The sequence below is a fragment of the Megascapheus bottae genome, chromosome 15 (genome assembly GCF_031878675.1).
Source record: "Megascapheus bottae isolate mThoBot1 chromosome 15, mThoBot2.hap1, whole genome shotgun sequence".
Classification (NCBI taxonomy): domain Eukaryota; kingdom Metazoa; phylum Chordata; class Mammalia; order Rodentia; family Geomyidae; genus Megascapheus; species Megascapheus bottae.
In genome coordinates this window covers 6,970,014-6,991,653 of record NC_143523.1, presented here as the reverse complement: position 1 = coordinate 6,991,653, position 21,640 = coordinate 6,970,014, and the positions used below count along the sequence as shown (strand labels likewise).

At 42.9% G+C, this 21,640-nt stretch overlaps 2 protein-coding genes and 1 long non-coding RNA gene across 4 annotated transcripts in view; 1 reads left to right on the top strand and 2 right to left on the bottom strand.

The window, feature by feature from the left end:
• Positions 1-3,075, top strand: part of LOC150053734 (scavenger receptor cysteine-rich domain-containing protein DMBT1-like) — a 160,458-nt gene extending 157,383 nt beyond the window's left edge. The window contains exons 44-45 of the mRNA XM_090345507.1: positions 160-542; positions 2,784-3,075. Of these exons, the coding sequence (XP_090201633.1) occupies positions 160-542; positions 2,784-3,075 (675 nt within the window). The remainder of the gene's footprint in view (positions 1-159; positions 543-2,783) is intronic.
• Positions 3,076-5,775: 2,700 nt separating this feature from the next.
• Cuzd1 (CUB and zona pellucida like domains 1) lies at positions 5,776-15,535 on the bottom strand. The gene is made up of 9 exons (XM_090345506.1): positions 15,454-15,535; positions 13,842-13,992; positions 12,867-13,081; positions 11,193-11,343; positions 10,375-10,592; positions 9,732-9,904; positions 8,487-8,878; positions 6,790-7,058; positions 5,776-6,087 (listed from the first exon to the last, which is right to left on the bottom strand). The coding sequence occupies exons 1-9, from the start codon at positions 15,533-15,535 to the stop codon at positions 5,918-5,920; spliced, it is 1,821 nt and encodes a 606-aa protein (XP_090201632.1). The 3' UTR covers positions 5,776-5,917.
• Positions 15,536-18,250: 2,715 nt separating this feature from the next.
• On the bottom strand, positions 18,251-20,655 carry LOC150053732 (uncharacterized). Of its 2 annotated transcripts, XR_016537894.1 has the most exons (4): positions 20,470-20,655; positions 20,070-20,214; positions 19,465-19,480; positions 18,251-18,599 (listed from the first exon to the last, which is right to left on the bottom strand). It is a non-coding gene; the product is annotated as an uncharacterized LOC150053732 (long non-coding RNA). The 2 variants fall into 2 exon arrangements; XR_016537895.1 differs by lacking the exon at positions 19,465-19,480.
• Between the last annotated feature and the right edge of the window lie 985 nt (positions 20,656-21,640).

Sequence of the window (21,640 nt, the reverse complement as noted above, 5' to 3'; positions counted from 1 at the left end):
TGAGTCTGGTAAGATCTAGAGTAGCTCACTCATGTGTCTAGAACTTTCCTTCCTTTGGGGAATTACTACCAAAGCCTGGCTAGGGCCTTCAACAACAAGCTGGTGCTAAGCAGGGTAGGAAAAAAACTCTGGCCACCAGTGTTGCCCTCATCCTCACAGGAACATCAAGGCTCCCTCAGCTACTCCAACTCCATCAGAGGCCGTGTGCGGGGTCACCCTGGCCGAGTCATTGTGAGACACAAGGTGCCCCAGCTGAAGCTGACCTGCAGAGTGGATGGCCCATCCACTGTGGAAATTATTCATGGAACTGGCTCCCAGGCAGAGGATGCTGGCTATGAAGTGTCCATTTCATTCATCCAATCGCCTGCACCCCTGCAGGGGAAGGGCATACCACCTTATTATGCCAGCCAGGGAGAAGAGGTCTTCCTCGAGGCCACGCTCCAGAGCTCAAACCCCAACCTGAGGCTCTTTGTGGACACCTGTGTGGCTTCTCCTGATCCCAGTGATTTTACAACCAACACATATGACCTGATCCGACAAGGGTAAGGAAAATAGAAGGCCCTTCCTAGCCTGCTGTTAACTTTTCTTCCACCCCCTCCCCCCAACATCCCCATACTGGGGCTTGAACGCTGGGCCTGGACCTGTGCCTGAGCTTTTGCTCAAGACTAGCTCTCTACCACTTTGAGCCACAGGGACACTTCTGGCTTTCTGGTGGTTAATTGGAGATAAGAGTTTCACAGACAAGACATTCCTGCCTGGGTTGCATGAAGCCATGATCCTCAGACCTCAGCTTCCTGAGTATCCAGGATTACAGGCATGAGCTATCAGTGTAAGACCTTTCTGTGAGGTTTTCATGAAATGCCTTAGGAAACTTGTAGTTTCTAAATGTGAAATCCTAAATTGGAACTGTGTACAAAGGTTCCACATGAATCCCATTTAATGATCATTTATAAGTTCAAGCACTACCACTAGTCAGTTTTGTATGATAGAATAAAAGTATGTTATCTGCAGTGCAAGTATAGCACACTATCAAGTTCTTTTCCTTAAAGTGCACAGTAAATGTACAGGTAGTCACAGGCTACTGTTTTGTAATGTATAACATTTTTTATCTATTATTCCTAACCTGTTACAAATGTTTGCAGAGAGAAAAGAACTGAATTGTTCTAGTGATCTATAAAAGCTGTTCACTTCTACAAGTAGGCATTCTAAATATAAAGTTTTTAAGAAGGTCCACTTGAAGGTGCATGATGGCAGCTGCCACTGATGGAATGAGAGGTGCACAGACAAGCAGTCACTGAATTGTATCCCATAGCAGAGGGGAAATAAAACAACTCTTCCCTGTCAATCACTTTTCTGGACATCTTAAGGCAAGAAGTTCAATTTAGTGCCCAAATTTAACAGCCAGCACTTTTTTTCAGCTTGCTTTAGGCTTCTTCTTTACCTTTAAGAGTTAGATTACCTTGGCATTCTCTCTTCTCTAATACATTAGGATCGTGTTGAAATTTTCCCTTTGTTGCATCCCACAATTCTGATTCCTTGCACCTTCACGTACACTTAGTTCAAAAATATTTCAGAACTTTTCTTGAGATTACTCTTATCCACAAATTCCTTGAAAGGTGCATTGTTTGCTTTCTAAACATTTGGGAACTATTTCCATCATTGGGTCCTAGTGTAATCTCATTGGTACATGAGAGTGTATTTTTTGTGAAGAGGGTTCTTTTGTTCCAATGTGTCTGGTGGTCCAATGTTATCCTGTGTGGGCTGGAGGAATAAGTGCTTTCTGCTGTGGTTGGGTGTACTGGTTCATGAATGTCAACTAGTTCGGGGGGTCGAGTGGTGCACTTCACACCTGACTGTGTCTCCTCCTGTCAAGTTTCCGCCTATGTCTCCTCTGTCAAGCACTTTGGTGGTCTGGTTTTTAGGGGTCTACGTCATCAGGATCATCATAGTAGATTAGTTTAGTCCATATCTTGGTTAAGGATTATCTTTCTTGGAAGAGTTACCTCTTTATTCGTATACAATGTCCCTCTTTGATCCTGAGAATTATTTGTTGCTGAGGTTTGTAGTGAGCAAGTTAATAAAGCAATCTGCAACTCTCATCTGGTTCATATTAAGATGGTACATCATTTTCCATCCCCTTGCTCTCTCTGTGCCTTTATATTTAAAAAGAAAGTTGTATTGACAACCTATAGTTCCCACATTGTTAGCGACTCTTTTTTTGTCTTTAAAATAGTATATTTAGACTATTCCTGTTTAAAGTGATTGTTCATAAAGGCTGATGAAAACCCACCATCTACTCATTACATATTTACTTTGTTTCATCTCCACAACCTTTTCTGCTTATAATTGAGCATTTACATGATTCTATTGTGTCCCCTCTTTATGAACCATTTACACATCTTCTTCCAAGTTTTTCAGAAGTTTCCTTGGGGTTTATAACACATATTTTAAATAATCTCAGTCTACCAATACATAAGAGAACCACTATATATAACCTTTTTTTTTTGGTACAAAGGGGTCAGCCTTCTGAAGGCAAGAGTTCTAGCTAAAACCTTTTTTAATTTTTTCTCATTGTATTTTACAGTCCTCTTCAATTTAAAGCCAGGAATAAGGGGTTTCCACTCATAGTCATACTAGAATGATAGTTCTAGTAGTTCCTGTTGAAGAAACAGTGAGTAGTAGGTACAGTACCATTGAAAATGATACATTTGTGCCAAGCCTCATTTTCTGGGCTTCAGTGATTCATGCCATACTTAATTGTTTGGGGATTTTCTCCCCATTAGATGCATCAAAGACAATACCTATGCTAACCTCCACTCCACCAAGAAGAACGCGGCCCAGTTCAAGTTCAATGCCTTCAGCATTCTCAACACCTACGAAGTGGTCTATCTGCAGTGTAAGATTGCCGTGTGCAGAGAAGGGGACTACTCTTCTAGATGTTCTCGAGGCTGCACAGAGCGGAGCAGGAGAGGTGCAGGCCCTGTGGAGGCCGAAGAGGAGCATACCGAGCATTTCCAGATGGTGGGGCCTCTGGAGGTCCCCAGAGCTTCTGGTTTCAGCAAGGCCCTTGTATGAGGTTTTCCAGCTGTCATGTAATCTGGTAGAAATTAGGAACCCAAATCTATTTCTTTCAGGGAACTAATGACTGATAAATCAGAAGTTATTCAGCTAAAGCTGCCAAGCTTTCTTTTCTGAAGTTTGTCACTAAGTCTTCTGATTACTGAGTTTTTAAAGTAGTTACTCTCATTTTAGGTAAAAATGCTAATTTTCTAATTCCTTACTTTAAGAATTTGATCACTGTCTTTCAGTAAGATGTTAGAAAAAGTAGGACTGTCTCCCTCAAATCCATAGTCAATTTAATTATTCTTGTGTCTAAGTTGTTATCTTATTATCCAGATGCTAATAAGTGCGTACGCTTTTCTGTCCCTCTGGCATTGTGAGAATTTCCAGATCTTGCAATAATAATAAACATAAACTTTAGTGTCTGTTGGGGAGCCATTGCTCATTTCTCTTTAAACTCTAAGAACAAGACAGTTAAGTCATACAGTCACAGATACATCAAAACAAGCTTTCATGGCTTCAGAGGGCCTGATATTTTTGAATTTGGGTTTAAGCTTGCAATTGAGAAGCCAAAATTCATGGTAAAAACTAAGGAGCTTGCTGGCTATCTGAGCAGCCAAGTCCCAGTCTCAAAGCAGCCAGGAGACCTGAGAATTTGGTAAGAAATCTGAAAAGCAAACAAAGGCAGATCTGTATGATCTGTCATTGTTCTGGAAAAGAAGCATATTAACTCAACAGGAAGAGGCCTCACTATCCTCAAAGTTGTCAGATATTTTCAATTGTCAACATATCCAGTAGCAATATCTAAAGTGAATCCCCATCTTCAAGAATTTCTTGTGGTCTTTGTCAATAAACAGCATGTAGGAGATGAAACTACAGTACTGCCAAGCAGTGAAGGAAAGAGGAAGACAGAAACTGGGAGGTAACCCTGAGGTTCTAAGAAGTGAAACTCTGTAACTAATGATTCCAAGAGGGTATTTCTTCTAAAAACATCTCCATTTCATGGCACGCATACCCTTCCTCAATAACTGCTTTGATCTAAAAAATATAGGATGCTAAGATTTGTTTGTATGAAGTTCTATGTATAAGCATACATGTATATGTATAATGCATGTATACGTAAGCACAAGCATGAACACATGCATGTATGCATGTACATATGAGCATACTTAGAACGTGGTGAAATGTGACAAGTGGCTGGCTTGATGAATGGAATGTTCTAAACCAGTGGTAATGATCTGTCCCTGAGTAGCTTCATCTTCAGCCACCGAAACGGTGACGCTGACATTGGACATCTATTTCACTCAAATGCTTCAAAGAATTAAAGGATTTTTCTAAATAATTATGGACACCTGGAGTTATTTCTTTCAAAAGATCATCTACTGACTAACTGTGCATATCCCCTGGGTGGCCAGTAAGTAAAAATAGTGTGTGTTCTGGGGTGACCCCAGATGCCCCTCAGGGGAGTCCGCCCTCCCTGGCTGCTGGGGTGTGAGTGGCTGTCACTACCAGAGCCACAGCTCCCTTGGAACCCGCTCAGCTCAAGACCGCGTTCTTGTCAGAATTCATGGCCACAATTTTGGCAGCCAAAATCATCCAGGGACTGGGCCACAGAGGTCCATAAAGCTCTGAGCATCATGCCCCAATGCTGAGAAGCCAGCCCAGCCCCAGGACTCCCCAGACAACAGTCTAGCAGTGCAGGCCCATTCACTGCAGCTTCTTCCTAGCTCATCAGCTTCCCCTGAGGTAGGAGAACCAGAGTGGAGGAAGAGAGGGAGGAGGAGGGCAGGGAAGAGGAGAGGGAAAGAAGGACTGAGGGAAAGAGGGAGAGAAGAAGAAATATGACTATAGATGCCTATAGATATCTCTATAGAGAGAGCTACAGATACCAATCTATTGCTAGAGTCATATAGAGAGAGAAAATACATATACATATAGAGATAGATATGTAAAAATACCTATAGAAATAGATCTATTGGTCTATCTATAGACATCTATAACATCTATATCTATCTATCTATCTATATGTATAGATATAGATATAAGCATTCCCGTGATTGCCTATTTCAATTTATATTAGGAGGCCAGATGGAGTTGTCGGCTGAGAACTCAGATCAACTTAGAGTCTAACCGTTTTTGTTCTGCTTCACAGTAAAGAAGAGAAGAAATACATTTCATGAACCTGGTAACTGTCTGACAGCCTCGTGCAGTTGGCTTGTTCCTTCTGAAGCTCTTCTCGGAGCTGGAGCATCAGAAATGCTTATGAGCAGAGAGGCTGGTGTGCTCTCCTCACTTCAGTATCCAATGGCAGCTTTTGGTGCTTCAGGAGGTAGTGCATTTCCCACTAACTGTTTATGTTTTGTATTTACATGCTTTACTTAGCATATAAATAATAAAAGCATATAACTTTGAAGAACTGGGGGGGGGTCGGTCACAATGATTAACCCTACAGCCTTGCACTTGGTAGACAAGCATTCTACCACTCAAGCTACATCTTCAGCCTTTTTGTTTTTATTTTGCCTCTTCAGATAGTTTGCTAACTTTTTACCTAGGTTTGCTTCAGTTCCTCAGTTCTACTGCCTTGATCTCCCAGGTAGATGAGATTATAGATACACAATAAAGCACTAAAGACTGCTTTTCTTTAAAAAAGAGAAAAGCCTTTTTCTTTCCATCTAATATTTGTTTCAAATGTTTTATGCAACCAAAGCCAACAAGTTTTGGATTCATACAATGCCTTTAGTTCCTAACAGGAGAGCTAACAATCCAATTTGTCTGTGTTACTGTTTCAGGTCCTTCCTAGTTTGTTCCTAACCTTTGTAGCATAGAATAAGGTGCCGTCTTAAGCAAGGAGCTGTTGTTAGTAGCGCTGCAGCTTCTCGTATTTGTAGTCCATTCGCCGATTCACAAAATGCCTCAGTGTGATCGTAGTCATAATTATGACATTCATAGCAAGAACTACGAATGAAAACAGGTGCAGACCACTGAAAGGCTGGTGAGGAGTTTCTGCATGGGTTTGATGCAGAAGCCCTGTAATTGAATATAAATTTTGCAGATATTAGCAGTATGCAATGTTAGTAACTTTTATAATATCTTTATCTAGGGCTGGGAACCTAACCTAGTGGAAGAGTGCTCACCTAGCATGCATAAAGCCCTGGGTTCAATTCCTCGGGACCATATATTCAGCAAAAACTGGAAGTAGTGCTGTGGCTCAAGTGGCAGAGCTCTAGCCTTGAGCAAAGGCTAAATAGCGCCCAGGCCCTGAGTTCAAGCCCCATGACTGGCCAAAAAAAACCCACCTTTATCTACTATATGAATCTGATGCATGAGTTAATGCATAATGTATAGTTCCAATCCATCAAAGAGGAATGACTACCAAATATTTGAACTGGTTTATATTTATGTTTAATTTTTATTTCTTTCAGGTGGTTTTTTTCAGTTATGTCATGTATATCATAAAGAGTTAAGGTAAAAGAAAGATGTAAAAATGAGAAAAATACACTTATATTCAACAGCCATAGGAATGATGGTGTTACCAGTGTCTCATATGCTTCTACCAGGTGTGGCATATGTGTTATCAACTAATGGAACTGAACATTTGTTCTATTCATCACTTAATTTGTTAGAAGTTCTGCTCTGACTCTCTGGAGTGTACATTGAGAAGAACTCGGTTTGAGTGGCATTTTTCACACCATGAAGCATTCTTAGATCATGAAACAGCTTTTCTGTTACCTGAATTTCCACTTCCACTTCGATCCCTTTTCACACGGATGGGTCCTATGATGGAATCAGTCTTCCATTTGTAGGAAGAAATGTCTCGTTTCTTTCTAGAGACACAACCTTGATGGCAGCGAGAATTAGGATCGTTGCTATCACATATCAAAACTTTGCACTGCAGATACACAGAGCTCAGACTCTGCAAGAATTTAAAGGCATTAAACTGGAATCTTCCATAGTGTCCAAATAAGGGATACACCTCACAAGTGTCATCTCGACTACATCTACAACAGAATTCATGAACATATTCAGAAGATGCACAAGGGTCCAAGTTGTGAACTAAGTCTAACTAAATTGTGAAGCCAGACTGTAGTGAACTAAATCTATGGAAAGATTCCTGGGGAAGGTACTTCTAGCTCTAAAATTACATATAAACTAATGAAAAATCAATACCTCAATACAAGTACTCAACTACCTTTTCCTTACATGTTTATCGTTAATGTATAAAGGTGGCTGATTTGGCTAAAAACCCCATTCGCTTATGAGGAAAACAAGTAAACTTTTCCTTTCAAAGAGGAACTTTATACTTTTCCTTTTAAGAATGCTATGAATCATGGGGCCAGGAGTTTGGCCTAGTGGTAGAGTGCTTGCCTAGCATTCATGAAGACCCAGGTTCAATTCCACGGTATCATATACATAGAAAAAAAGCAGGAAGTGGTGCTGAGGCTCAAGTGGCAGAGTGCTAGCCTTGAGAAAGCCCAAGGATAGTGCTCAGGCCCTGAGTACAAACTCCAGGACTGGAAAAAAATGATACAAGCCAGAGCCAGGCGCTGGTGGCTCATACCTATAATCCTAGCTATTCAGGAGGCTGAGATCCGAGAATCATGGTTCAAAACAATCCTGGGCACAAACATCTATGAGACTCTTATCTCCAGTTAACCACCAGAAAACTGGAAGTGGCGCTGTGGCTCAAAGTCGCAGAGTGCAAGCCTTGAGCTGAAGAGCTCAAGGCCTAGAATTCAAGTCCCATGATAAATCAAAGAAGGAGGAGGAGGAGGAGGAGGAAGAGAGGAAGGAGGAGAGGAAGAGGAAGAAGAGGAAGTCGGCAGCTACCAGCCAGGCACCACTGGTTCGTGCCTGTAATCCTAGCTACTCAAGAGGCTGAGATCTAAGCATTATGGTTCAAAGCCAGCCCAGGCAGGAAAATCTGTGAGACTCTTCTCTCCAATAAACTACTCAGAAAGGGCTGAGAATGGCACTGTGGCTCAAGTGATAGAGTCTTGAGCAAAAAAGCTCAGGAACAGCATCTAGGCCCAGAGTTCAAGTCCCAGGACCAGAAAAAAAACTGTTACATCTATTTTCCAGGTAACATTATTTCTAAAGACAGCCTACATACAAATTTCTATTGTAAATAATCAAAATATACAAGTATCAAAAACACAAATAGAGCCTCCTTGACAAAAATAAATAAATTTGTTTTCTACCATCAAACATTTTGTAAATACACTTAAAGTCCTAGAGGATATGGAGTATGTCTACATATATTATTATTAAATTATTTCTAACTAATATATAGTATATATGAAACAACATAAATTTAATAAAATTCCTTGGTAACAGCATAAGGAAAATTTTATACACAAATATATATGAACATACTACTTTATTAAAATAATTCCTGGCAAGAAGGAAGATATGACATCAATACATACCCACTCTTGATTAAGTCATAGTTTGGAGATGCGAAGTCAGCTGTGGGAGCGGCTCGGCATGTATCCAAAAACACCACCAAGTCTGGATCTGAGGCATGAAGCCCCACTTGAACAAAAAGAGTTTGATTCAAATCCACATAATAGGGAGAGTCGAGAATAGGGTTTTCAAATGAATTGGACTCAAAGAGAGACATGCTTATGTTATATTTGCCCAGTGCATTTTGAGATTGTATTATATCATCTTCAGTAATGTACATCACCTCGACAGTGGAATTATATTCCATTTCACACTTCACAATAATCTGGAGATGTTTCTGGCGAGTGATCACGGCAGAGATTGGTGATGTAGTAAAGGTAATGGTATTGGTATATGTAACTGAATGGTCTTCAACCTACAAAAACAGATGGAATTCAAATGTTTATAATCCCATATTTAGTAAAGTAAAACTGGATTTTAAAGATCTTTCCCAGATAGGCACTTGCATTAAAGAACCACCTAGCCGGCAGTGCGGTGGCTCACACCTGTAATCCTAGCTGCTCAGGAGGCTGAGATCTGAGGATGGAATTTCAAAGCCAGCCTGGGCACAAAAAGTCCACGAGATTCCTATCTCCAATTAACCACCAGAAAACCGGAAGTGGTGCTATGACTATGAGCTGAAGAGCTCAGGGTCAGCACCCAGACCCAAAGTACAAGTTCCATGACTAACCCCCCCCCCAAAAAAAAAGAAAGAAAAAGAAAAAAGATCATCTTTCCCATTAAAGACAAAAAATCAGGAAAAAGAAAAAGAACTATACTGTAAATCTGTAATTTGTTCCATACATTCTAGAAATACTATTCAAGATCTTTACCTTCCCAACCTGAAGTTCTTGTAGGACACACACTAGAATTTCCCAGGGCCGATCTGGGAAAGAAGAACTTTAAAATCCAGTTCTACTTTTACTAAATATGGGATTACAAATATTTTCTGCACAAGTGTTCCTGGTAGACTAGTAAACCCACAAAATATACACGTCCAGATGTTCTCCAATGGTCTTCAGAAGTCTTTACCTAGTGGAAATAATAGCTACTCTCCACTTACCCTGCAATAACAGAGACGATTCAGCATTGGTGTGTGAATAAGTGTGCATTTGTATATGTCCACAGGTGCTAAACTGTTCATTCAGCCACTGAGGGCCAGTGACACTCATGCATAACCAGCATGCATTGGCATCTGATAGAACTCAGCTGGCAGAGTCTCACTGTACCTTTTTAATTGTACCACATCCATCAAGCGGGATAGAAAACTCCACAACATTTGACACCTCTGGCCGGCAAGTTGGATCATTTAGTTGTAAGTTATCTTCATGATAGTTAAATGACTCTAAGTAGGATTTGCTTATGAAAACTCTCATCTTGTCAGAGGCACAAATTAAAGATGCTGTCAGGAAAACAAAAGTGGAAAGGAGACACATGACTCTGGGCAAGCTAAGAATTTGGCTATTAAAGATTTCCCTGTGCACACGAAAACCTTTCTTGCCCTAAGTGATCTTAGAAGCCTAGATCACCGGCAGTTGAAACATTGTTTGCCATGTTCACTGCTCCCTTGTTTGAAGTTAGAATCTGTAAATCCAACAGTTTCAGTTGTATGTTTGCCAAAGGCATTAAGAAAAATAATCCCTGTGTTTTGCAGAAACTTTTTCGAAGTTAACAAAGCCACCCGTCTCCTCTTGTATTAAGCGATGTACAGAACTAATTCTCAAGGCCTAGGTTATCACTATATTCCAAGTATAGGTGACAGGCTTACAATCACAGAGATAGGCACAGATTGACTTAGCGTTACGGAGCAGTTTCTATGTTTGCTCTCTTCAGAAAGCTCAAACTTGCCAAGAAGTATAAAGGGTAACTCACTAGTGTTGATGATTTCTGTATAAATTGAAGTGTAGGAAGCAGAAAAGCCCCGGTAAGAATTGGCATAGTCGGTAGATAAGACAACTGTCAAGGCATCCGAGGAAGATTCGAAGGTGGGCTTCCCTCGGCCACAGACTTGTCCGATCAACCCAGAGGTGGTGGAGGAGCCATCGTAGATGGCGACAAAATCAAATCTGCACTCTTCATCTACTTCTAGGCTACAAATAAAGATCTCTATGAAAAAGATTTTTCCAATCAATTCAATTTTATGTGACTGTCTTCCCATTAGGATTTTTTTCCTTTTAATGGCATGTCAAGTGATAATGACAAGCCTAGGGTGTTTTTAGTTCTGGATGGGACCTTAGAATTTTGGCTTGATTTTGTTTTTTGCTTTGGGATCAAGGCTTGAAATCAAGGCCTCTTGCTCTTACATTCCTTTTTTTTTCTTTTAACTATCTAGTGTTCTACCACTTGAGCTAAATTTCCTATCTAGCATTTTGTTGCTAAATTGGAGATGGAGTCTTGTGGACTTTTTTGCTAAGGCAGGCTAAAAAACTCGATCCTCTGTTCTCAGTCTCCTAAGGAGCTAGGGAAGCACGCATGAGTCACTAGCTCCCAGCTGAACCTTTAGAAAAATAGTCAACTTATTTCAGGGCAAGAGCATTGCTACATGTTTTCCTTGTCTGCATCACTTCTCTGGAGAGTGCTCACACATGGAGGTGACATGTGGCTATTTCTCCTTCCCAAGTTGGGTCTCCTAACTGCCATGTGAGTTCACTGGATTTTCTTTCCCCAAAGAAGTGGATCATAGTACTTACAAAATCTCTTCGAAGTTTAATTTTATCCTGTAACCTTCCTCTACTTGTATGTGCCATACACAATAAGCCAGTTCCGGGTGTGGTTTTGGGTAATTAGGGCTTGTGAAGGATCCTTGTAATGTGTCCAAGAAACCACCACAGTCAGGAAGCGCTGCAAAGATATGGAGGTGCCTGAGGACCCGGAGTCAAAATGCAGATTTCTTATAATTTCGCTGTTGCACTTGGGTCATAACACATCACTGATTTTGCATCTCTCACTCGCCTCTGAGTAGCACAGTGAACTCCATCCTTCCCTACCACTTGACTTTCGGTCATTAGTACAGGGCAGAGAGGGATGCTGCTGCCAGATGAACTGAACTCAAGTGAACTGCCCCAGGTGTAGACCTTTTACTCCTGCATAGAGGACAAGGTCAACTCTCCAGACCAGTACTAGAGGCTCCTACTTACTCAGCTTCCACCTAGCTGTCCAGTTGCATCATCCATGAGAACACGACCTGCTGTTTCAGTCTGCCTTTTCTTCCCTGATGCCCTTCTGGCTCTAGCATCAAATTCTTTGTTACCACTTCCTCCACTTCCTCTAGTCATGTTTTTATGTGAAACAAAGCTCAGATACAATCTTCAGAAAAAGCATCTTGGGTACATCTATGCTGTAGTGAATGCAGATTCAAGCAATGGGCAAAGTAAAGTAGAGGAGCTGGGCTTTTTGTAGAAGCATAAAATGGTTTAAATAGGCTGGATAAATGATGTCTATCAGGTAGGTGTGAGATGGCAGATGTAAAAAGCTGGCCTAGGTGTAGTTTAGAAGAGCATGAGTGCTTCACTTAAGAGTGAAGTGGCACCGAGAAACCAATGCGTTCAGAAGTTGTGTTGGGATCACTTCTGGCCTTGAAAAGAACCAGAGTGAAGCGTTTCCTGTGAAGTGCTCACTGGAGTTCATGGCATTGATTTGGGGGTACAATAAAATGTAGGTGCAGATTATGTGGAATGGTGTAACATCTGACATATGAAAAGTAGTAGTTGGAACCACCCCGGAACCTGATACCCATAAAAGTCCAACTGCCCAATCCAAACCCAATGAATCCTCCTTAAGATAGACACTAATGGCTGACATTACTAGAGGTTACATGAGAGTACAATGTACTAATTGTAGCACAGAATTTGGCCTAGGCTGATCCCTGGCTGGGAACCAGCTAGTGTTTCTACTCAGGAGAGTGGATTATCACCAATGCTTGGGCATGCCATGCAAAGAATAGAATGTCTGATGGCACCAACCCTCTATTTAGTCATCCTGGCCTTGCAAAAGGTCATGGACTTATTGGTAAGCAGGCTAAACATGGAGTTTTTGCTTTGATCTTTAACAGAGCATCCTTCAACCCAATGAGCTTCAGCCACCTGCCTCAACAGGGAGCTGGTAAGGGAGGAAAATTTCTGGGCTCCTTCAGAATTTCCACCAGAAAAGTCATGGGCTTGCCAGAACAAAGAAATCAGAATCTCACCATTGAGGCCCACAGCTGTGATTTATGCACACTCACACTAGAGTACTGCTCTTCTGTCAAACAGAGAGGTCTCTGAGTGAACAGATTCAGACTCAATACCACAATAACCCAGGCAGGAGTGAGTACCAACTTGTAAGCACAGGAAGAATGGTAAAAGGATACATCAACGGCAACTTACTCAGACCGGAATCGAAGAAGTAGTAGGAAATAAAGACAGTTCTTGGGGTTGTTGTTGAGTCGGTGACTATTTGAACTGTCAATGAATTGGATTTTGACTCAAAGACAGGAATGAAGTCCTTCTTACTGCAGACCTGACCTAGCAGAGGGTCAGTGGTAGAGTTTCCATCAAAGACTTTAATGTTCTCATTTTCACACGTTCCTTCTGGATCCAGCCTGTGGATAGAACACACTCGTGGCTAGATAAGAGCCACTAGAAAAGTGGGTTTCACATAGCTCATTTTAGCACACTGTGTCAAGTGAGTGCACCAGCTTCCCTTTAAACCTCTCCAAGCTCGCCCTCCCCGCCATCGTCAACATCAGCCTACAAGCTGCATGGCCTCAGAGAGGTGAACTTATTTCCACACCCCCTGTGAAGTCACTGCTGAGGGGCCTGGCGCCAGGACTCACACACATCAGTCACTCCTGCTCCCCACAGGGTACACCACTGAGCTCTAAGTTCCAACTGATCACCACAAACATTGGATATCAAAGGCTGTTCAGAAGCAGCTCAGTGATCACGCAGAACTCTGGTGATCCTGTGCTGGGCATGTAGGTATCTTTATCACCATCACTGTTACCATCCTCAGTGACGATGGCCCTCTATTGCCAGCAATCATCTTCATCACTGTCATCATGAACCATTGTCATCCTCATCCCCAGTGTCGTAACTCCCGTCACTATCATCTCATTAGTATCATCACCGTTACCTTCGTTATCACCATCACCATCATCACCGTGGTGGCCATTTCAGAAACTATCAGCCATCTTATCATCGTCATCGTGAACATGATCAGAAACTAGAAGACATCATCCTCATCAGGATAACCCCCATCTCCAGTAATGTCAGAATTCTTTCCACAGTGGCCTCGCCCCCAACACCCCCTAGGTGGCCAGAAGTCAAGCATCCTCCAAAAATCCTGAAGCCTCTACTCACTGGACGTGGGAAAAGATGAGTCTGATGTTCTTGTTTTCCGGTCTGAGAATTGTCCAGATGCAGTTTTCCTTGGCACTGAGTTGCAGGACCAGGGACTTGTGAGACTCTCCTATGTTGCTCCCATCCAGACTGGCCGTGCAACTTGACCTGTCTGATAAGAGACCACACACAGCACTGAGGAAGTGAGCAGTACTTGCCTTCTCCAGCAGTGTCTGTGTCTCTACTGTGTGCACATGATATCCTTCAGAGTGTGCAAAACAAACCACAAGCAACAGGTCTCACTTTCTTAAAGCCTTTGGGGGGAAATACTTGTAATTTCTCCAAATATGGTACACACACACACACACACTTTTCCAGAGATCTAGTGATTTTTAAAAATCCAGTTACAGATCAGGGGAGCAAGACTGAAGTGACAGAGCACTTGCCTAGCAAGTGTATGGCCCTCAGTTCCAATGACAGTGTGAAGTAAAGGGAAGCAAGAGTTAGCCAGGCGCTACTGGCTCACACCTGTAATCCTAGCTACTCAGGAGGCTGAGATCAGAGAATCCCAGTTCAAAGCCAGCCCAGACACTAAAGGCCATGAGACTCTTTTGTCCAATTGATCACCAGAAAACCAGAAGTGGTGCTGTGGCGAAAGGGGTATGGCAGTAGCTTTGAGCTAAAGAGCTCAGGGACAGCACCCAGGCCCAGAGTTCAAGTCCATAACCAACAAAGAAAAAAAAAAGGAAAAAAGAAAGCTGCAATTATACAGAGTTTTGTTTTCTTTTTCATTTGCAGCTGAATGTGTGTGTGTGTGTGTGTGTGCGTGTGTATGTGTGTGTGTGTGTGTGTGTGTGTGTGTGTGTATAAAACAATAGCCTTCTACTTGTGTTTATCTAACAATAACTATTCAAATGCTTATTTGGAAAACATCAGAGCTCAAAGACAAAGAAGAAAAGTATTATCCTGAAATACTGTCTACACAGAATTAATGCTTCCATTTTCTCATCTTCATTCAGATTGCAAAAATAATTCCACACATATATTTTAGACAAAAATATTTTCATATTATTTTTAATGTTTTCCATTTAATGCATATTCCTTCTAATCATTTGTTAATGATCAATATTTTTTAAACCTTGCTGAAGAATGTTCTTTTCTCACAGATTTGCCTAAAAAAGCCAATCATGGAAAATTTTTGTTGGCTAATTTTAAATTACATACATATCCACATATGTATACGAATAATTTCTACACTTTCAGGATCCTTTCCTGAAAAGTCCTAGTAGTATAATTGCCAGGTAAAATTCAGTATGCCTTTTCTATTTCAAGTATGCCTGAAAAATACTGGTTCTAAGCCAAAAATCCCACCAAGAATATTAGAGTAAATTAAATAATGTTTGCTACCAAAGGCTGTTCAGAAGCAGCTGGGACCACGTGGGATCTTGGTGATACTGTGCTTGGCATGCAGGCATCTTTATTACCACCATCACCATTATCATCCTCGATGATGAGCAGTCAACATCACCAGAATTGTTCTCTTTTCTGGGGCCAACTGGGGAATTTCTGGAAGAGGTTTGGTGAAGGGAAGTCTTCCCTGCCTGGGTTGAGAAGCCTGGTTCTGGGTGCTTACCTTCCACTTCAGTCGAATTCACCTCTGCCAAACTGAGGGAAATTAAGACCACCACGAGGCTGAGCCTTCTGAAGCGCTCCATCTTTGTAGGAAGCAAACCCCGAGTACCCTCCGCTTTTATACTTCCCTGGATTTCGTAACTACTGGCTTTATAAGTTTCCTGGCCACCCCTAGGGAAACGTGTCAGGTTGGCCACACAAGGGTGGGTGTCCATGAGAACAGAGCAGCTGTGACTGTGTCACTGCCAGCATTCCCCTGCTCCTTCCTGGAAGGACTGCAGGTAGGCCTAGCTCAGCTCCTCCCTGAGTCTTGGCCTATCTGTGCAGAGCACGAGTGATGTGGCATTCGTGACCCCTGAGGGCATCACAGCTCTTCCTCAAGAGGAGCAGCAGCTCAGGGATCTGAAGCTCAGCAAGTCAGGAGATGGTGTGGCATCTGGGTAAACTCTGTGCCCACCTGAGCCTCTCAGATGCCTGTAGGGAGCTAAGCTTGAAGGGGAAAGAGAGACCAGATAATGAGGAGGAAAGATAGAATAAGGCATCCCTGTAGGATCTCTGGATAAGTCTGCCTGCAGAGGCAGAAGCAGGTGGATTAGAGTCCCTCAGCCCTGAGCGCACAGTTCAGTGCCCAAGGTAAGACTGGAAGAGTAAGAGCTTGTAAGGAGGGGACTGCATACTCGCCATTCATTTGGGAATCCTGACATCCCTCAGAGACACACAGACCCTGCTCTGGTTTTGGGGGGCGGGTAACCCTATGTGGGAATAAAGACAATAACCAACAAATTACTTCACATTCAACTTGGAAGCTTGGACAGAGTGGCTGTCTTGGGGGAGGGAGGACAGAGTATTATAGATGAGGAAAAGGCATCTTGGGAAGAAATCTGAGCAAAGACACAGAGGAAAGGTCTTAGGGACCTTTTTGGCGGGGATTCTCCTGCCTGGTCCATGTTTGAAGACTCATTCCGGATCTATGGACATGGGAATGGGTTATTTGTCTCCTGATCACCCTCCATCCTTCTAGGTTGTTCTGGCTGCTGTACATTTAAAGAACCCCCTTTTAAGGCCCCCTTATGCAGGCTGCCGAGGGAGCCACAGTCTTTGTGACCCAGAGATCTATTCCTAGTTGGCCTACTAACCAGACAAGGCCCCAACAAATGCTACAGTGGCAAAGTAGCCCCCAGAATGCCAGGTTCACCCAAAGAAAACCGCCACCTGGTTTATTAGGAAGAAAGCAAACTGCTGGGCAGTCCTGCAGTGAGGTCCATGGAGAGGGCTGACCCTTGGTAGGGCTAGAATTTAGTAGAAAGGGGGTGGGAGGCGGAGTGTCCACACCTGATGTGGACCTGACCCGAGAGCCGGGAACCTCCCACAGTCTGAAGGAGGCATGACCAGGGTGGCCGAGGATGTGACCTCAGAGAAAAGGGAGGTAACTGGCCCAGGTGTGCCTGGCACTGAGGTGACACCAGGAAGCAGCACTTGTGCAGAGCTTGGCCACTTGTAAGGCCCGGGCTGCTCTGTTGGGTGTTAGTCTAGTGACAGAGGCAGGGAGCTGGTATGAGGGTGGCCATAAGGGAGGACACAGATAGGGGCTGGGCACCCTTCTTATCACTAAGGGCTGCTTACTGTGAGATGTAGCCACAGTGTGTTCCTCATCCTTACCCCGCCTCCAGGAGCTCCTAACCTCCACAATCCCCGATCACCAGGGATGGGGCGACGTCATGGTCACCCCTGAGTGGAGTCAGGGAAGTGGAGATCCAGTCAGGAAAGAGGTGAGCCTCCAACTGCTGACTACAACTTGTGGGCTGCTGTGGGGTTGGCAGACTTTCTCCCTTTGTGTCTTCCTGGCTTTTTATGATGGCCTCATCTTAACTACAAGCCAAGAGACCTCTCCCAGTGAAAGCCCAAATGGACTCTAAATGGGATCTAAAGCCCTGCACGTGTTCTGTCCCATCTCCCTACCCTCACCATTTACCTCAAGTGTCTCCTGAGACGATGCAGGTCTGACTTGGCTTCTTCAGGCTCACTGGGGCAGGGTATGCTGTCCAAGGAAATGCTATTCCACCCAAAGGTGATTCCTGCAGGGTGGTAAACCCTTACCAACACCATATGCCTTTCCATCACGAACATCCTAAGGGCTCCAGACAGTGCTCTGTCCAGGACATCAGCCATTAGATGGCCTCCTTCTAAATTTAACGTCACAGCATTGACTTCTCCATACCTAAGATGTCACACCATTGCTTCCTACAATTGTTTTCTCACGCTTGCTACTAATTAATTTCTGTTTTATTATGGATATCTATGCCACCCATAAGTATCTGTGACAGAGCTGGGATATTTATTTGTTATTAGAAATGGGCTCCAAGAGAGGGCCTGACAGAAAGAACAGATGTGTCCAACAGGCATATTCTATGGGATACTCAGGGAATCTGAGCCTTAGGCTTAGGTTGAAAGTTCCTCACTATACAAGTTAGACAATGGAAGCCAGAGGTGCCAGGTTTAGCTGTTCGTACTGTGTCCCTATTAGGTCATTGGACAAGCTGGGTTGAGAGCGACCAGATTCTCAGAACAGCCACACACACCATTCCAGTTTTGCATGTTTAGTTGTAGTTAAAACTGGAAAAGCCCTGAGATCCATTCATATTTCCTGGCGGTAGAAAGGTGTTAGCTGCCTCACTCCCCTACTATCTCTCTCTCTCTTCTCCCCCTCTCTCTTATATGTAAAATATTACATGATTGTTTCCTTGAGTCTTATAGCAGGCAATACATAGATTTAAATAAGGAGTATATGAAACAGATACACTGAAAAAGAAGACAACTTTCAACATTGCATATTTAAAGTATGTATAGTAAGCAGCATAAATTAGACACCATAGAAATTGAGTGGAATAAGAAAACGTTGTCCTGAGAAAGAAATGGTGCTCTTGGAAGTTTTTCTGCCCACCATTCTCATGTCAGATTCCTTCGTTAGAGTTGCAAAGGCAAGGCTGCACTCTGCCCACTCCTGTATATGCGCTGTACTTATCACAGCACTTGACGGCATGATAAGGAGAGTCCGTGGAGACAAAGGTGCCTGGGAACACCCTTGACTGGGTAACCTTGGCTGAATTGATACAGGATACAGGTATAACACCACATTCCTCTGCACATCTTAAGAAAAGACACAAGAGAGAAAGAGCAGGAGCTTAGAACTTTTTTTTCTTTGCATTGTTTTTCTTCTAATTATCAAGGCTAGCTGAGCCCTTCGGGGCTGAAGCTATTCATTCCCCTGTGATACCATCCTTAGTGTCAAGCTGTCTGCCAGATGCCAACTTCCTCTCTCATCTCATTTTTTTCCCTATAATTTCGAGGCAGGTAAGATCAGATTACAAAGTAAGGGAGTATGAATTGTAAACCAGGATTTCCCAACTGGCCACTGCCCAGCCTCAAATAGAGGAATGATGGGAAATATGCTGCAGTTAACTGTGTGCAGGCTCTGGGGTCCACCCACCATCCAACTTCCTTACACCCAAGACACCACTGCTGCCAACATCCAGTTTCTCCCATAGTTAAAGCTTTCCTCCACAAACTCAAGCATCACCCACAATCCCTTGCCACCTGTCCTGGGTGGAGCCTCTGTCCTACTGGTCTACCTCACTGTTCCCAAGGCCACGGCAATGAATGAGGGAACATCCTAAGAACTGACTCAAGTGAGAGGTCCTGGTTGCCCTGTGTGAAAAGGAGGCAGAGCTCATTCCCACAGCATCCCCCACAGATTCTTTGGGGGGCAGGATGCACTAGGACTGGGAGTTTAGGGAAGGGGATGCCAAGCACTTGAAAGCCAGTGAGTTTGACAGCAAAGCAATGTTGACACACATGGCATGCAGGCAAAGAAAATGCCTTGGCTTCCCATGCCAGCCCGTGAGTCTGCACTTCCCCGTGATGTGGCCACTTGGATCAGGAATGTGTCTGCTCAAGTCAACAGCCCCAGACTCCCATGTGACAAGGTTTTTGCACTCTTATCCATGTGACTCACTTGATGGTCTTGGATACTTTGAAGTAAAGGCAGAAGATAACGCTTATCAGCAGCAGCATGGCTGCCAGGATCCCACCACCAATGACGATAATCATCACCATCCGGAGGTCCATATGCCTACTCATACCTGGGCAGAGAAGAGCATTCAACAGGGAAGGTGGCCTCCCTCCCCACACAGCTAGTAACAGCCTCCACAAGCTTCCTCAGTGGAGGAGGAAGGAACCCCACACATGGATCCTCATCCATGGAACACATGAAACACTCTTCCCAAAGAGGGCTAAAGTGGCCAAGGGAGGCAAATGGGTTCTCAGATTTGAAAAAAAAAAAAAGATTTCTCAAGCTGGGTGCTGGTGGCTCACACTTATAATCCTAGCTACTCAGGAGGCTGAAGATTTGAGGAACACAGTTCAAACTACTCGGAAAAAGCTAGAAGTGGCACTGTGACTCAAGTGGTAGAGAACTAGCTGCAAGCACAAAGAGGCCCAGGGACAGCACCCAGGCCCAGAGTTCAAGCCCCAGGACCAGTCAAAAATAAAAAATAAAAAGATTTCTCTAGGAAATCCAGAGATCAGGAGATGAAGACAGAAAATGGAAAGGATTCTTACTTGTCACAGGTGGTGATGCACACTTAAATTATGAACAGGTCTTCACTGGAGGTAGTGACTTGATTTCCAGATGCCTGGGCCTCCTGAACTATGCCCACATTCAGAATAGTCCCTTGCTGCATACCTCATCAGTCTCTGAAGTCTCCTATGGAAATGACTGGTTTGACACGTTATTGTCCCAAGGAAACAGAATCAGCCAACACATTTCATTCTTGAGGCATATTTCTGGGAAACATAGTTTTCAGTTCTTCTACTCAAAATCACCCATTTGCATTCTAAGTTCATAAATACTCCCAGGAAATCCAATTTGGAATAACCAATTTCTTTAACTCTCTGACTGTATAGGAAGAAAAAGAGACCGGTGAGTAAAGAAACAATCTGACTGCCAACACATACTTACTTCCTTCTCAGTCTTCATTGCTAGTTGAAGGCTGAGGGTTTAAAAAATAGTAATTACATATCAGGAATTTCCCAGACCTTTGAGACACAAAATCTTATTCATTAAGATGAAAAGGTTGAAGAACTCAATCTCATACACTCTTCCAACTGAGCTGGTGGAACAGATAGACCCTAAGCTTCTAGCATCTTTCTAGCCACGACACATGCTGTGTGACATCAGCTCCTCAGACAGCAACCCTGTTTCATGGAGTTCTGAATTCCATTCTCAGATATCTTAGCACCAATAGAAACAGGAATTCCCAAATGCTGCTATAAGTCATGTAATTTCCAGTCTTCCCTTTTCAGATATTTTTGTCCTTCAAAAGCAAAAAACAAACAAAAACAAAAACAAAACAAGGTTTGACAGCTCAAGAAAAGCAAATTTGGAGTTTCTATAAAACGAAATGGCAGTAGTGTGGTGAGGCTGATACCTAAAACCACTTCGATACTTTAAATGTCAATTGTAAGGTCAATAATATTTAAGACTTAGCATTATAGCCGAATGGTGAAATAATATAAAAGTATTTAAGAGAATTCGAATACAGATTCATCTGGCACCAGATCATACTTTGTGGCTAAAATGAATAATTCAAAAGCTACTTATAAGGACACCAGTTTGGGCTGGATTTCCATGATTTCAAGACATTTGAACAGCCATGAAGGAATTTAATTATCACAGGTTTTTTAAAAAAAAATTTCCTGGATGTTTTGGTCAAGACTTAATTGAGAGCACCAGAAGAGATATCGACAGAAATAGTACATTCTGAAAAGTCTCTTCATAAAAACAATGAAAAATTCACCAAACCAAAAAAAAAATCAGGATCAGACCTTTCCAGAACTTTGGAACTTAGCAGCACCTAAGCAGCATTTCTTCAAGGAAGGCAACCAGGCATCAGGGTATATAGCAAGTTTTGTGCTTCTGTACCACTTGTTTGCCCTTCAGCTCCATTGTAGCCTTAAAAATAACTGCTCACATTCCAGAGCAGCCACCACCAGAGATGCAGAATTTCAAAGTATCTGAACTGTCTATTCGTTCCCTGGAAGACCTCACTTGTATTTGGAGATCATCCAGTACAATAATTCATGTCTTCAGGAGCTTCGGTGGAAACAAGTGGAGCAGTTATTTTAACACC

Excerpts from the sequence above, each read along its gene's own strand:
- Cuzd1 (XM_090345506.1), bottom strand. The coding sequence starts at position 15,535 with ATGGAGCGCTTCAGAAGGCTCAGCCTCGTGGTGGTCTTAATTTCCCTC. Across the intron at positions 13,993-15,453 it reads GAATTCGACTGAAGTGGAAG|ACAGGTCAAGTTGCACGGCC; the intron begins GTAAGCACCCAG and ends GTCTCTTATCAG. Across the intron at positions 7,059-8,486 it reads TATGACTTAATCAAGAGTGG|ATGTAGTCGAGATGACACTT; the intron begins GTATGTATTGAT and ends ATTCTGTTGTAG.